The 17,579-nt window shown below is 35.2% G+C and overlaps 1 protein-coding gene and 1 long non-coding RNA gene across 2 annotated transcripts in view; both read right to left on the reverse strand.

Annotated features, from left to right (window-relative positions):
• Positions 1-456: 456 nt before the first annotated feature.
• Positions 457-9,487, reverse strand: LOC113468906. The gene is made up of 2 exons (XR_003392492.1): positions 8,245-9,487; positions 457-787 (listed from the first exon to the last, which is right to left on the reverse strand). It is a non-coding gene; the product is annotated as an uncharacterized LOC113468906 (long non-coding RNA).
• Positions 9,488-13,158: 3,671 nt separating this feature from the next.
• LOC103512813 (cAMP-specific 3',5'-cyclic phosphodiesterase) overlaps positions 13,159-17,579 on the reverse strand; it is a 33,937-nt gene continuing 29,516 nt past the window's right edge. Inside the window, exons 8-10 of the mRNA XM_026826193.1 lie at positions 17,058-17,431; positions 16,236-16,350; positions 13,159-14,543 (exon numbers count right to left, since the gene is read on the reverse strand). Coding sequence (XP_026681994.1) covers positions 14,365-14,543; positions 16,236-16,350; positions 17,058-17,431 — 668 coding nt within the window. The 3' untranslated portion in view covers positions 13,159-14,364. The remainder of the gene's footprint in view (positions 14,544-16,235; positions 16,351-17,057; positions 17,432-17,579) is intronic.

Below are 17,579 nucleotides of genomic sequence, written 5' to 3' on the forward strand. Positions count from 1 at the left end.
AAAGTCCCCGCAGCTTGATCTTTGAAGGAGAGAATTTAGTAACTTGAAATTTTGTATCCTGGCTGATATAACATACATATAACACGTACATATGAAACAGTATAATATACAGAGTGTTCATAAAGTCCCCGCAGCTTGATCTTTGAAGGAGAGAACTTAGTAACTTGAAATTTTGTATAGGTACTGGCTGATATAACATACATATAGACCCGTATACAATTGGGACTTTCTGAACACACTGTACTTATATGGTGCGAGTATTTTGCTCCGATGTTGAAATTGTTGCTAAAATCTAAATTATTGACTTTGATCAATATTCATATTCACGTGAAAAAACTGTGATATCATGTTCTTCAGGACTGAGTGAATAAAGTTAGTTATGGAGTTCTCAATAACACAAAATATAATAATGCTTAGGTACCTACTTTAGAAACATACATATAGACCCGTATACAATTGGGACTTTCTGAACACACTGTACCTATATGGTGCGAGTATTTTGCTCCGATGTTGAAATTGTTGCTAAAATCTAAATTATTGACTTAGATCAATATTCATATTCACGTGAAAAAACTGTGATATCATGTTCTTTAGGACTGAGTGAATAAAGTTAGTTATGGAGTTCTCAATAACACAAAATATAATAATGCTTAGGTACCTACTTTAGAATAGGTAGAATATTGAATACCTAATTTTATACAAGGCCTAAACTTTAGGTAGAAATAATGCCGAAAATTCAAATACATTATGAATTTACAGTATTTCTATTGATTTTAAATGTTCCTACCTGCAACTCCTTTAACTGTAAATCGAAAGATCAGTAGGTACCTATTCTGATGCTAAACGAATATTCACATTGCTTTTTAAGAAGTCAGGATATCATTATTCTGGTTCGTATAAGAGTGAAAGTTTCAAACCAGCAACCAGCCAGTGCTATCTTCAGTGACGAATCATACACTCCATATTAATCCAAGCTCATTTGCATATGGTTAGCCTACTAAGTCCGTGTAAACAAGACTTTCAATTGGACAAAAGGGCGTGTGTCTTATTGTACACGGCATGTTGCCAAGACTGACTTTGAACCCTAAACCAATCGAAAATTCCGTCGATATATTGAACCTATTTTATACCTATTGATTTGTCTGAAGCTTTCAACAATTTCAACATTTTCAACCATTTTTGGAAGAGGCAAAATGAAGAGCATCTGTCTCAATGTGTTTTAACTAGACAGTTTAATCGAGTTAAGAGTATCTTACCTTTATGATAATTTTATGAAGATAATGAAATTTGAGTCCATATTGCAGGCTCACATGTAAAAAGGTTTTTTTTACTGCACTACAATAAGAAACCATGAAAATCACAGACCAGCAAAAAAGCAATAACACTCTCACTTTTTTGCAGACTATTTGCTTGGTATAATTTATAGATAGTAGATAGGTACCTACTTAACAAAATAAATTAGGTAGGTACTAACACATTTATGACCCGGACCGATATTTAAAATTAACAATGTTATATGTATCTGGATTCTAGATAGGTAAGAAAGGAAAATAAAAATGTTATTCTCATTATGCGATCGTGAGTGATAGCTTCAATTAGATTTTATGATCATGATTTTCTTACCTGTTTTGGATTATGTTATCCTTCAATGAGACACTGCGAGATGTTCTTGTTGACAGTAGATTCTTGAGAAATCTGTGACAACACAACAACATGGCATTCTTGATACTGATGGCAGCTTCCAAGACGATAATCCGATTTCTGAGCGAATTGCGTTGATTTTATGATTAATTGAAAGCAGGTTATAAAGCACGATACTGATGGCAGCTTCCAAGACGATAATCCGATTTCTGAGCGAATTGCGTTGATTTTATGATTAATTGAAAGCAGGTTATAAAGCACGATTATTTATTGTAAGCACGATTATTGTTTTTATTTTATTTATTTATTTTTGTTAGAATGTTGAACAGAGAAAGGGTATTCAACTATCCAAGAAAGCTTTGGTATGAGAATCTGAGATAGAATGAAAAAAAAAATAATGATAATTAGATTAATAAGATAAGTATTGTTCATTAGGAATTTGGACAAAAAAAAATCTACCTAAAACATTTCATTCCAGCTATACCTACCTAGTTATCTTACGAAGATGACATTTAGAAGTAGGTCATTTTTGGAAGAGGCAAAATGAAGAGCATCTGTCTCAATGTGTTTTAACTAGACAGTTTAATCGAGTTACGAGTATCTTACCTTTATGATAATTTTATGAAGATAATGAAATTTGAGTCCATATTGCAGGCTCACATGTAGGGAGAGAGTTTGATAGAGTAAGTAGGTACATCACATTAGAATTTTTTTCTCTCTGTTCAGACAAAAATACTAAGTACCTAGGTAGGTACAAAGATTTTTGGCGTTTCAAAAAGGTCCCCAAGTAGAGTTGGGTAGGTAGGTAGGTATTATTTTATCGACAGTATTAGCAATTTAGAAATTAAGTACCGAGGTACCTACATAAAACAACTTTTTATGTTTGAAAGTTTTATTGCTAAGCACTTGGGGTTTTGTCCGAGGTAGCTCCTTGCTATCTAATACCTAAATGATTAAAGAGATAGATAAAGAGGGTATTTAAAGAGAGTAAGAAATGTAGGTAGGTACCTCATAACATGATTGTGTTCCCAGGAAGAAAATGTTTGCGTCTTATGCAAATAAAGAAATAAACAAAATAGGGGTTTTGTTTGATGACAACCTATTAGATTTTGTGCCTTAACTACCTTTTTACTTTCCTTATCCTATAGGAAGGAAAGTAATGTATTTAATTCTCTTTGAATGCTGATTTTCTATTTTTATTCTCTTTCAATGCTAATGGAAGAAAGGAAAGTGTGTAAATAAAATGGGGGATAAACTAAATAAATATGTAACTAACTAAACATCCATTTTAATCTTTATGTCATTTCACTAAAATTTCTTAAATATTAAATTTTCCTTTTATTCTAAAATGAAAAAAATAAAGCTAATTATTTTGATGAACAATACTCGAACAACACACAGCGTGAAATACCTACAGTGAAACTGTCGAAACACGACGCACCTATTTATTCGAAACAAACAATAGAAAAATAACGATATTCTAAAATTAGGGATTAGTTGCGTAGCCCTGACAAGTTGAGTTTTATACATAGACATAATTAGGTATTAATGCATTATGCACATAGAATCTCAAACACTATCTTCATGTAAGCTTTTGAAAATGCTGTAAGTTTATCACACATGTACTCTTATGTAAATGTTACGTGTAAATTAATTGGATTTCTACATACTCGTAATCCATTAGCTAACTTAATACCTAAGTATTACCTATTCATTGCCTTTAATATTGAATCAGGTGTCATAAAGTCATAAGTCAAATGATCAATTGACATTATGTACATAGAATCTCAAACACTATCTTCATGTAAGCTTTTGAAAATGCAACTTTTTATCACACATGTACTCTTATGTAAATATTAGGTACATGTAAATTAATTGGATTTCTACATACTCGTAATCCGTTAGCTAACTTAATAGGTACCTAAGTATTACCTATTCATTGCCTTTAATATTGAATCAGGTGTCATAAAGTCATAAGTCAAATGATCAATTGCTTGCACTATGCAATAGACTCCAAGTTCTTATAATGCCATCATTATTAGGTATGTAGCCACTTTCAGCCATTTTTGCCAGTCACGATATTGGCCTCAGGACGGAGGACAGTCATTATCCTGGACATGAGCGATCATCGGAGTCCACCATGCAGAAACAGCAAACCAATCAATCCATTAACGTCCGGTGTACCTAATGTGGCAATGTCAATTTTCTGGCGCCAAATGCAGAATCGACATCCTCCTATTAGATCTAAGTGATCAAGATCATTAACCCTTAAGTGCATGATTTTTTCTTTTTTGCCGAAAAAAATATATGTGTTGCCTTAGAGAATTCTAAGATACCCATTCTTTCGATATTGGCCCATACGGTCGAACTGTCAGTTGTTGCCGTCTAATTGCTTATTGAATCTTATTCATTTGAGATATATATTATTATGGAGCTCAATTCCTGACAAGTATTTCTACACTAAGTTGATATTATAGTCAATATAGTGCGATGTTGTAATTCGGTCTAGTCCATGTCTAATGTTGCAAGTGCTCCAAGTTCTTATGCCTAAATGAACAATACACCTAAAATGTTATCTTATTGCATATGTAAGGCATTAGCATTTACCTATATGGTAACAATACCTGTTCTAATTGACACAAGTACCGAGTAGGGCGCACCTCAAAGTTGCTCAAAACTCGAACAAGTTAAGCCCTAATCAATTTAAACTTTAGCAATAGCTATCTGGAGCATCTGGTTGATATTGGCCCATACCTACGGTCGAACTGTCAGTTGTTGCCGTCTAATTGCCCATTGAATCTTATTCATTTGAGGTATATATTATTATGGAGCTCAATTCCTGACAAGTTTAGTATTTCTACACTAAGTTGATAGGTATTATAGTCAATATAGTGCGATCTTGTAATTCGGTCTAGCCCATGTCTAATGTTGCAAGTGCTCCAAGTTCTTATGCCTAAATTAACAATACACCTAAAATGTTATCTTATTGCATATGTATGTAAGGCATTAGCATTTACCTATATGGTAACAATACCTGTTCTAATTGACACAAGTACCGAGTAGGGCGCACCTCAAAGTTGCTCGCAAGACATTCGACTCGGATCATGTTGCAAATCAGCATGTCACGAAAACAAACACCCGAGAGTAGATTTACTAGTCACCTTTCCATTCACACTATCTTTGTGATTTCTCTCTTTCTTCCGGATTTTTCTCCCGAGTATATTGTCTACACGGAAATGGTAGAAATATAACAAAAAAATTCCATTAGGAAATTTTCTTGGTCGGTCTGATTGGTGAATCTGCTTAGTAGGAAACCTCTTCTTTGGGTGTATTGATACTTGTGTAGTGCCTAGTGTCTACGCTCTCCATAATAGAGGTTGAAGGAGATATGGGTTAGAATTGGAATGAAAAGTTCTGTTTGTGGTTCACGATGGTCATTCCTGTGCCAATTTTTATATAGGTACCCAATTGAACTTGAACCACCAACCTCTACTTGGGTGTCTTGTGTCTTGATACTTGTGTAGTGCCTAGTGTCTACGCTCTCCATAATAGAGGTTGAAGGAGATATGGGTTAGAATTGGGATGAAAAGTTCTGTTTGTGGTTCACGATGGTCATTCCTGTGCCAATTTTTATATAGGTACCCAATTGAACTTGAACCACCAACCTCTAGAGCCGAAGTCCAACAACTACACTTGTGAGGTTGTTTCCTTCTATTCCAGCTTTCCCTCCCACACTGTCACGACCAGAATGAAATCATAGTTCAGTTAGAATCCAGCATTTCACTTCACCTTTTTCTTGTAATTTCCTGTCCAACCTTCAGCTCAGGAAACTTCTCTCAGGACGGGTGTCAACTGAAATAATGTCAAAGCAATTTCGCCATATTAATGTGAGATTGTTTCTTTACTCGAATCGAATAAATTTCAAACCTGGAGAACTAGTTCGAGAGTGAGAACGTGTCTAGCGTACAAAAACACTTCTTGATGAAACAGAGGATAAAGTGATATTAGTGATAACACAATGGATTCAAGAGAGATTGCTCAATGGAAATGAACTTGTGTGGCCAAGGAAACAATAAAAGCTCTGTCAAATTTTGATGTCAACTGAAATAATGTCAAAGCAATTTCGCCATAAGTATTAATGTGAGATTGTTTCTTTACTCGAATCGAATAAATTTCAAACCTGGAGAACTAGTTCGAGAGTGAGAACGTGTCTAGCGTACAAAAACACTTCTTGATGAAACAGAGGATAAAGTGATAACACAATGGATTCAAGAGAGATTGCTCAATGGAAATGAACTTGTGTGGCCAAGGAAACAATAAAAGCTCTGTCAAATTTTGATCATAAAGACATGTCTGATGAATGTGAATTGCTTAATCAACGAGGACCTGGGACCTTAAATAGTTCTATTCTGAACAGTTTGAAAGTTGCACAAGATAAGACAGGTATCTTAGTATTAGTACCTTTAACTACCTAGGTACACTGGTACATAGTGGTACATACCTTAGAATAGGTATTTAGGTACCTACTACAGTAAAATCCGTACTTAGTACCTTTAACTACCTAGGTACACTGGTACATAGTGGTACATACCTTAGAATAGGTATTTAGGTACCTACTACAGTAAAATCCGTCATCAACGAGGACCTGGGACCTTAAATAGTTTTATTCTGAACAGTTTGAAAGTTGCACAAGATGAGACAGGTATCTTAGTACCTTTAACTACCTAGATACACTGGTACATAGTGGTACATACCTTAGAATAGGTATTTAGGTACCTACCTACTACAGTAAAATCCGTCCAATTTGTCCATTGACTCTCATAGCAAAGGTAAGACACTCTGCTCTCAGTAGCTGCAGTAGAATCTATTTGACATTAGAGAACCATGAGTATTCTCATGAAGAGGATGAACTAGAAAGTCATCCTATATGACGGAAACCATACTTGGACAGTCTTGATGAGTGCAATATAGACACATACATTAAATAATACCAATAGTTCTACATGTATACAGTACTCAACCATCCTGTCCTGTACTCCACAGAGTATGAAGAATACAGCCAATACATACGAGGAACAAGGTATAGGACATGTATACAGAACTCAACCATCCTGTCCTGTACTCCACAGAGTATGAAGAATACAGCCAATACATACGAGGAACAAGGTATAGGAATGAATAGCTCAGTACTCAGTAGTAACTAGACATAAGTCTTGGATTTAGGTTTAAGTAGGTATAGATAGGTATAACTTAGTATCTACATCCAAGTACCCAAGTCGTTCCGCTGTTCACTCAGTAGTAACTAGACATAAGTCTTGGATTTAGGTTTAAGTAGGTATAGATAGGTGTAACTTAGTATCTACATCCAAGTACCCAAGTCGTTCCGCTGTTAGCTGCAGATTGACGTAGTACCTACAACTAATGAAGGAATAGAACCTCCGCTGTTAGCTGCAGATTGACGTAGTACAACTAATGAAGGAATGGAACTAACATATTGACAGAAAGTTATGTATGCCCCTCACGAACTGAAGAACCAAATAAGTCATGGTGCTGAGAGTTGTGTAACAATAGCATATTGACAGAAAGTTATGTATGCCCCTCACGAACTGAAGAACCAAATAAGTCATGGTGCTGAGAGTTGTGTAACAATAGGAGAGTGAGGCAGTAATTAACAAAAACCAATCAGTAGGGCTTTCAGTAGATTTTGGAGAAAGCAGAAGAGAAGGAACCTATTATACACAAAACATAGCAGTCATGTCCCTTTACTAAGAAATGGATTAAGGTTGAACGTAATTTCCGATGAGATTTCGAGGAACTTAGTTAAGTAGGTATAAGGTACCTTCTTACTTTCCTTATCTTTGTAGAGTACCTACATAGGTATACAAAGGATACCTGCAATATAGCACGAAATGACGTTACTGCATGTACTGAGACCTGGACTGGCCTGATAACTCTTTTTTATGGGCTTGACTACTAATGAAATCCCCGCATCACAAAAATACTTACCTACTGAGCTTATATACAAGTAGGTAAATATGTACCCATTAACAGGTAGGTGTAGGTGAGCTTTTGTCTGGGATTTACAATGATCTAGTAGTTCTACAGATGGACACCTGGACCATTGACGATCGTTCCAATAATCCAAATAGAGTGGATGGCACGCCAAAAATGGCGCTCCGCAAGTGCAGTAGGCAATAGACTAGACTTGGCTAGATGGAAGAACAGTATATTTCATTCATTTTATTTATGTAGGTCTAGGTATGTATCTGTGGCCAATGTCTGGGGTTTACAATGATCTAGTAGTTCTACAGATGGACACCTGGACCATTGACGATCGTTCCAATAAACCAAATGGTGTGGATGGCACGCCAAAAATGGCGCTTTGCAAGTGCAGTAGGCAATAGATTAGACTTGGCTAGATGGAAGAACAGTATATTTCATTCATTTTATTTATGTAGGTCTAGGTATGTATCTCTGGCCATTATTTTGGCAGTTCCTAATCTGGAGGGAGTCTCCTGATAATACCATCTGCATCTGACATCATGATTTTTAAATACATTATGAATTTACAGTATTTCTATTGATTTTAAATGTTCCATATACCTGCAACTCCTTTAACTGTAAATCGAAAGATCAGTAGGTACCTATTCTGATGCTAAACGAATATTCACATTGCTTTTTAAGAAGTAAAAATAAAATAGAATAACCGAAAGTAAAAACGAACATAAAAAAAGTTACAAAGCAAATTCACATAACGGTTCTTGGTAACTCCATATCCTTTGACAAAAGTTACGTTAGCTAACGGTAAAGCAAAATGAGTCTATTCTTCAAAAATATAAAAATCTGCTAACTTAGAAAATCTGACGAACTTGTTCAACAGAAACAAAACCGCTGGAAATTATGTTTCAACTCTTCTCAAATGGGGATTTTTAATTAAATATAGGTACAAAATATTGATTTTTATAGTTTTTAGTCTCCACAAGTGAATTTGTGGTTAAATACCTAGCATACTTGTAGGCAATATTATTTGTTAGATAAATTAGGCATAAACATTCAACAGCTCATGAAGAATAAATTTCCGTTATCTAACGCTACTGAATTTAATTTTTATCAATTATAAAGATTCGTTGTTTAAATTAAAAAAATAATAAATTACATAGAACCTGACCCTAGACAGAAATCAAAGACAAGGTATTATTTAACAAGAGGGTGAAGCTAAAATAAACATTACTTTCTTTTTCATAAAACAGACTACGGAAGAAGAAGAAGACAGTTTTACCAGGTTTAATAAAATTCAACTTTTTGAACTTGTGAGAGATTTGAAAAATAAGTAGCAATATGCGGGACGTAAATATTTTTCAAGAGATACGCACATACATACCTATAATTATGCATTAGGAAAAGGAAGGTAGGTACTGTTGTTGTAGGTTTCCTCAAAAGCATCTCCTACTGTTTGTCCTGCAAATAATTTCTCTCTCTTTTTATTATAAGCTCTAAACATTAGTGACTGAACAGATCCATACCTAAAACAAAACCACCTAGTGCCTAAAGACAAAATTGTTCCCATTTCAAAAAGTCAAATTTTATTTGTTTAAAATAATAAGTTATAAAAAGTTGACGGTGATGTAATACATACCTAACTCTTGATAAAATCAGAAGATACATTAGGTATAACCGGCGAGCTTCAGTATAGTAAGAGGGCTGATCTATCATTACGTAAAATTCTACGATAGGAACATCACTATACATTACATCCACTGAACTATCAAAATAACTAAGAATAAATTATTTATTTAAACTAGGTATTAATAACGACAAAGATAATGTATTTTATTACATGTTATATTTTGATAGGGCAAGATTCTAAATAATAAAATAAATTATAGTCTCCACAAGTGAATTTGTGGTTAAATACCTAGCATACTTGTAGGCAATATTATTTGTTAGATAAAAGATCGGACTTATTTTTGGTCAATGTATCTTTTGCTTAACACTAATATTGTTTTGTTAAAGGACTGGCAACTTCATATCAGGTGATTATCTGCATACAAAATTGTGATAATCCATACAACCAACGTAGACAGAAAAATACATTGACGAAAAAATGGAAACGTTTAGATTCGAGACACCAAGAAGAAATAACGAAATAGGGAAAAAGCTCAGCTCTTGTGAAAGATAAAAAGTCAAAAAAGTTGCACCTATTTGATAAGTCCAACTTTTTTTGAAAAGTTCAAACCTGTTTAATACCTAGGTTCAATCTAATTTGATAAGTCTGAATACGTAGACAGAAAAATACATTGACGAAAAAAGGGAAACGTTTAGATTCGAGACACCAAGAAGAAATAACGAAATAGGGAAAAAGCTCAGCTCTTGTGAAAGATAAAAAGTCAAACAAGTTGCACCTATTTGATAAGTCCAACTTTTTTTTGAAAAGTTCAAACCTGTTTAATACCTAGGTTCAATCTAATTTGATAAGTCTGAAGCTTTGTAATACCAAGGTACAAACTTACCTATTTGGTTAGTCTGAACATGTTCATAAGTAGGCTCAAACTTACATGATAGATCGGAACCTCTTAAAAAATTTAAACTTATTCGATAAGTCCGAAGGTATTAAATAGGTTTAAACTTAACAGATCTGAAACGCTATTTGATTTTCCACAAGAACTGAACCTTCTCCGAAAGCTTACGACAAAGTCCTACCAGTCTCCGTCAGATTCCACCTATGGATTCTTCATCCCCTTCTTCAAGCGTCACTTGAAACCGAATGCTCCCATCATTACCTTGTTGTTGTTCTTCACCTTCACGACCTTCATCCTCTTCCTCTTGTCCCTGTTCTTGTTTAGTAGCATCACCCAAATCCGTTGGGGGAGGACTAGGAGGGATCATGCCTGTTGGGAACATGAGAAATGAAACAATTTAGTTTAAAGTGACAAAAGATGTCAGTAGAATTTAACTCGAAACCTCCATCGCAGTAAAAGAGCCACATCACAATCGGTTGTAAGTTGTAATACAGACTCACGTCAGTATAATATGTTTTATTCTCTCGAGTAGGTACAATACACAATATGAGTACTAGCTACCAGGTCAGTCTGTACACTTAAGTTGTAATACAGAATTCAGACTCACGTCAGTATAATATGTTTTATTCTCTCGAGTAGGTACAATACACAATATGAGTACTAGCTATGTTTGATTCATGAGATCAAGTGGTTTCAGTTGATCAGAGAATTATAACGGTATCCAAACGAGTGAATGGTTTCGTGTACTTAGTTTCTAAATTTGGACCTTATTAATACATCAAGTTGTCACATTCTAGTGCAGGATAATGAAGAAGAGGAATGTAGTCTGGTCAGTGTACAGACTGACCTGGTAGCTAGTACTCATATTGTGTATTGTACCTACTCGAGAGAATAAAACATATTATACTGACGTGAGTCTGAATTCTGTATGTTTAGAAACTAAGTACACGAAACCATTCACTCGTTTGGATACCGTTATAATTGTCTGATCAACTGAAACCACTTGATCTCATGAATCAAACAAGTTTGGCCAAATCTAATGAGTCATAGGCTTGCCCTGTGTCCAGAAAGGGAATAATACGCTTCGATAACGGACATGACATCTATTTGAGTTAAAAGCACACACTGCCCAACCAAAAACACGAGGTACTATATCGTTACAATTCTACTGACATCTTTTGTCACTTAAAACTAAATTGTTCCATTTCTCATATTCCCAACAGGCATGATCCCTCCTAGTCCTCCCCCAACGGATTTGGGTGATGCTACTAAACAAGAACAGGGACAAGAGGAAGAGGATGGAATAATACGCTTCGATAACGGACATGACATCTATTTGAGTTAAAAGCACACACTGCCCAACCAAAAACACGAGGTACTATATCGTTATTCAAACTTACATGATAGATCGGAACCTTTTAAAAAATTTAAACTTATTTGATAAGTCCGAAGGTATTAAATAGGTTTAAACTTAACAGATCTGAAACGCTATTTGATTTTCCACAAGAACTGAACCTTCTCCGAAAGGAATACATTATGAATTTACAGTATCTCTATTGATTTTAAATGTTCCATATACCTGCAACTCCTTTAACTGTAAATCGAAAGATCAGTAGGTACCTATTCTGATGCTAAACGAATATTCACATTGCTTTTTAAGAAGTAAAATTAAAATAGAATAACCGAAAGTAAAAACGAACATAAAAAAAGTTACAAAGCAAATTCACAGAACGGTTCTTGGTAACTCCATATCCTTTGACAAAAGTTACGTTAGCTAACGGTAAAGCAAAATGAGTCTATTCTTCAAAAATATAAAAAAAACCTCATAGCTGGCAACACTGTTGGATCCATTGGAAATGGAAATGGAATCTGAGGTTAGATTGCTGAAATGTCTCGTGTAACTCGTGTCTTAAAATTATTATAATTGTGATAAATGTTAAATGTAAAATGCCAATAAAGTGTTCAAGTGTTAAATGTATAAAAGTACCATCTTCTTATTTTCCCTGACGTATAATATAACATAACGCAATATAACGCTAATATTGTCTAAAATTATTCTCATTTTTCGGGTCTTTCAACGTTCATAGGACAAAGAGAAGCCGTTCTAATTGCCAATATCCATCCAAATATAAAAATCTGCTAACTTAGAAAATCTGACGAACTTGTTTAACAGAAACAAAACTGCTGGAAATTATGTTTCAACTCTTCTCAAATGGGGATTTTTAATTAAATATAGGTACAAAATATTGATTTATAGTTTTTAGTCTCCACTTCTGGGCTGTCAAGATAGCAACGAATGTCCATGATAAAGTAAGTCTAATTAACCTAATATTGTCTAAAATTATTCTCATTTTTCGGGTCTTTCAACGTTCATAGGACAAAGAGAAGCCGTTCTAATTGCCAATATCCCGCTGGAAATTATGTTTCAACTCTTCTCAAATGGGGATTTTTAATTAAATATAGGTACAAAATATTGATTTTTATAGTTTTTAGTCTCCACAAGTGAATTTGTGGTTAAATACCTAGCATACTTGTAGGCAATATTATTTGTTAGATAAATTAGGCATAAACATTCAACAGCTCATGAAGAATAAATTTCCGTTATCTAACGCTACTGAATTTAATTTTTATCAATTATAAAGATTCGTTGTTTAAATTAAAAAAATAATAAATTACATAGAACCTGACCCTAGACAGAAATCAAAGACAAGGTATTATTTAACAAGAGGGTGAAGCTAAAATAAACATTACTTTCTTTTTCATAAAACAGACTACGGAAGAAGAAGAAGACAGTTTTACCAGGTTTAATAAAATTCAACTTTTTGAACTTGTGAGAGATTTGAAAAATAAGTAGCAATATGCGGAGAAGAAGAAGAAGACAGTTTTACCAGGTTTAATAAAATTCAACTTTTTGAACTTGTGAGAGATTTGAAAAATAAGTAGCAATATGCGGGACGTAAATATTTTTCAAGAGATACGCACATACATACCTATAATTATGCATTAGGAAAAGGAAGGTAGGTACTGTTGTTGTAGGTTTCCTCAAAAGCATCTCCTACTGTTTGTCCTGCAAATAATTTCTCTCTCTTTTTATTATAAGCTCTAAACATTAGTGACTGAACAGATCCATACCTAAAACAAAACCACCTAGTGCCTAAAGACAAAATTGTTCCCATTTCAAAAAGTCAAATTTTATTTGTTTAAAATAATAAGTTATAAAAAGTTGACGGTGATGTAATACATACCTAACTCTTGATAAAATCAGAAGATACATTAGGTATAACCGGCGAGCTTCAGTATAGTAAGAGGGCTGATCTATCATTACGTAAAATTCTACGATAGGAACATCACTATACATTACATCCACTGAACTATCAAAATAACTAAGAATAAATTATTTATTTAAACTAGGTATTAATAACGACAAAGATAATGTATTTTATTACATGTTATATTTTGATAGGGCAAGATTCTAAATAATAAAATAAATTACATCAATAGTTAATTTTATTATAAAAGAACTAGCAAGAACATTTAGATTAGAGGGACAAAGTACATTGAAATTTCCTTTGAAAATCATTTGGCATTTCTTAGAGAAAGATTTAGGTATTTTATGCATTTATTTGTAGGTATCAAAAGTAAGGATTATTTCAAGACGTTCTTATTTTTGGTCAATGTATCTTTTGCTTCACACTAATATTGTTTTGTTAAAGGACTGGCAACTTCATATCAGGTGATTATCTGCATACAAAATTGTGATAATCCATACAACCAACGTAGACAGAAAAATACATTGACGAAAAAATGGAAACGTTTAGATTCGAGACACCAAGAAGAAATAACGAAATAGGGAAAAAGCTCAGCTCTTGTGAAAGATAAAAAGTCAAAAAAGTTGCACCTATTTGATAAGTCCAACTTTTTTTGAAAAGTTCAAACCTGTTTAATACCTAGGTTCAATCTAATTTGATAAGTCTGAAGCTTTGTAATACCAAGGTACAAACTTACCTATTTGGTTAGTCTGAACATGTTCATAAGTAGGTTCAAACTTACATGATAGATCGGAACCTTTTAAAAAATTTAAACTTATTTGATAAGTCCGAAGGTATTAAATAGGTTTAAACTTAACAGATCTGAAACGCTATTTGATTTTCCACAAGAACTGAACCTTCTCCGAAAGCTTACGACAAAGTCCTACCAGTCTCCGTCAGATTCCACCTATGGATTCTTCATCCCCTTCTTCAAGCGTCACTTGAAACCGAATGCTCCCATCATTACCTTGTTGTTGTTCTTCACCTTCACGACCTTCATCCTCTTCCTCTTGTCCCTGTTCTTGTTTAGTAGCATCACCCAAATCCGTTGGGGGAGGACTAGGAGGGATCATGCCTGTTGGGAACATGAGAAATGAAACAATTTAGTTTAAAGTGACAAAAGATGTCAGTAGAATTTAACTCGAAACCTCCATCGCAGTAAAAGAGCCACATCACAATCGGTTGTAAGTTGTAATACAGAATTCAGACTCACGTCAGTATAATATGTTTTATTCTCTCGAGTAGGTACAATACACAATATGAGTACTAGCTACCAGGTCAGTCTGTACACTGACCAGACTACATTCCTCTTCTTCATTATCCTGCACTAGAATGTGACAACTTGATGTATTAATAAGGTCCAAGTTTAGAAACTAAGTACACGAAACCATTCACTCGTTTGGATACCGTTATAATTGTCTGATCAACTGAAACCACTTGATCTCATGAATCAAACAAGTTTGGCCAAATCTAATGAGTCATAGGCTTGCCCTGTGTCCAGAAAGGGAATAATACGCTTCGATAACGGACATGACATCTATTTGAGTTAAAAGCACACACTGCCCAACCAAAAACACGAGGTACTATATCGTTATGGGGAACTCAAACTTTTTCACTCTGAGCTGAGAGCACAAGGGACATGCGTTGAAACAAACACTGGCAGAGCTGTCTCAAGTACATGAAACTGTACTTGGAAGCCATGCAATGGAAACTATTACCATCATCAGTTTCAGAAGAATTGGCCGCCAGCAGCTTAGGTTTCTGATTCTTCGGGGAAATTTACGAGGAAAGTCGGAGGGAGTCGACCTAAAGTGTGTACACAAAAGGTTATTATGTTTGTGTTGGTCGTAATTTGTAGATAAACAACACCGATGACATTTAATGGATATTATGATCTAAATATATCTAGGCTTGTTTCTAAGCTCCTAGCCATATTGAAGGATAAGTTCTAGACTATCGGTTCTTAAACTTCGCCTATATCAGTAAACTGTTGGCAACGAATATAAGCTTTTTTGCCACTGGTAAAATCAAGACCAGTGAATAATTCTGCAAAACTGAAAAGTCCATTTAAACTGTTGGCAACGAATATAAGCTTTTTTGCCACTGGTAAAATCAAGACCAGTGAATAATTCTGCAAAACTGAAAAGTCCATTATTACACCGATGACATTTAATGGATATTATAATCTAAATATATCTAGGCTTGTTTCTAAGCTCCTAGCCATATTGAAGGATAAGTTCTAGACTATCGGTTCTTAAACTTCGCCTATTTCAGTAAACTGTTGGCAACGAATATAAGCTTTTTTGCCACTGGTAAAATCAAGACCAGTGAATAATTCTGCAAAACTGAAAAGTCCATTATTGACGCATGTAATGGATAAAACACATGGAATACTTACTTTGATACCAGTCTCTGTTCTCTTCTAACATATCTAGAATTTCTTGCGCATCGGGATGCACCAGGTCTGCCCAAGTCTCCCACAGGGGATGTACAATGTAGTCTATGAAGCCAACCTGTGAAACAGAGGAAATTCTTATATTAGCCTGCTAAATCATATGAAGAAATACCCTACATATGAATAAGTAAGTTGTATTTTCGATACGTCGCGTAGTAGGACTCGTAGGCATGTTTCCAAACAAGACGTAAACTGTTGGCAACGAATATAAGCTTTTTTGCCACTGGTAAAATCAAGACCAGTGAATAATTCTGCAAAACTGAAAAGTCCATTATTGACGCATGTAATGGATAAAACACATGGAATACTTACTTTGATACCAGTCTCTGTTCTCTTCTAACATATCTAGAATTTCTTGCGCATCGGGATGCACCAGGTCTGCCCAAGTCTCCCACAGGGGATGTACAATGTAGTCTATGAAGCCAACCTGTGAAACAGAGGAAATTCTTATATTAGCCTGCTAAATCATATGAAGAAATACCCTACATATGAATAAGTAAGTTGTATTTTGGATACGTCGCGTAGTAGGACTCGTAGGCATGTTTCCAAACAAGACTTGCGACTTTTTTGTTTCTTTGAGAATTTTGATTATAGGTGCCTTCCACTCCAGAGTTGTAACTGCATTATGAACTCACCTGAGAATCCTGAGATACTGCATTATGTACTCACCTGAGAATCCTGAGATACTGCATTATGTACTCACCTGAGAATCCTGAGTAAACAAGACTTGCGACTTTTTTGTTTCTTTGAGAATTTTGATTATAGGTGCCTTCTACTCCAGAGTTGTAACTGCATTATGAACTCACCTGAGAATTCTAAGATACTGCATTATGTACTCACCTGAGATTTCTCTATAGTAGCGGACAGCCGATCACACATAGGACTGATGTCCAAGTTCAGTTCTCTCTATAGGTGCCTTCCACTCCAGAGTTGTAACTGCATTATGAACTCACCTGAGAATCCTGAGATACTGCATTATGTACTCACCTGAGATTTCTCTATAGTAGCGGACAGCCGATCACACATAGGACTGATGTCCAAGTTCAGTTCTCTTTATAGGTGCCTTCCACTCCAGAGTTGTAACTGCATTATGAACTCACCAGAGAATCCTGAGATACCGCGTTATGTACTCACCTGAGATTTCTCTATAGTAGCGGACAGCCGATCACACATAGGACTGATGTCCAAGTTCAGTTCTCTCTCCTTGTCTCCCTGCTGGAAGAACTCCTCCATAAGAAGATCCACCCACTTCCTGTACAAGGGTAGCGGTTTGGTGGGGTTGGACAGGTCGGCACAATGCACCAGATTCTCAAGCACCTGGATCCGATCCGTGTAGTTGTCGAGAAGAAGCACCCCGGAGCCTGCCACTTTCTTGGTTTCTACCATCGTCTTGAGATCGGCTAGGAGACTCATATGTTTGGACATATCCGTGGACAGGACCATATCAATCACCATTTTCCGCAATGTTTGCTTCTGCTTCTTGTTCAGATTGCAGAGAATATCGCAGCCTTCGTTCTGCAGTAACTTGAACGCCACTGCCAGGTTTTGAGATCGGCTAGGAGACTCATATGTTTGGACATATCCGTGGACAGGACCATATCAATCACCATCTTCCGCAATGTTTGCTTCTGCTTCTTGTTCAGATTGCAGAGAATA

Source organism: Diaphorina citri, unplaced genomic scaffold (assembly GCF_000475195.1).
Source record: "Diaphorina citri unplaced genomic scaffold, Diaci psyllid genome assembly version 1.1 scaffold887, whole genome shotgun sequence".
Lineage (NCBI taxonomy): Eukaryota > Metazoa > Arthropoda > Insecta > Hemiptera > Psyllidae > Diaphorina > Diaphorina citri.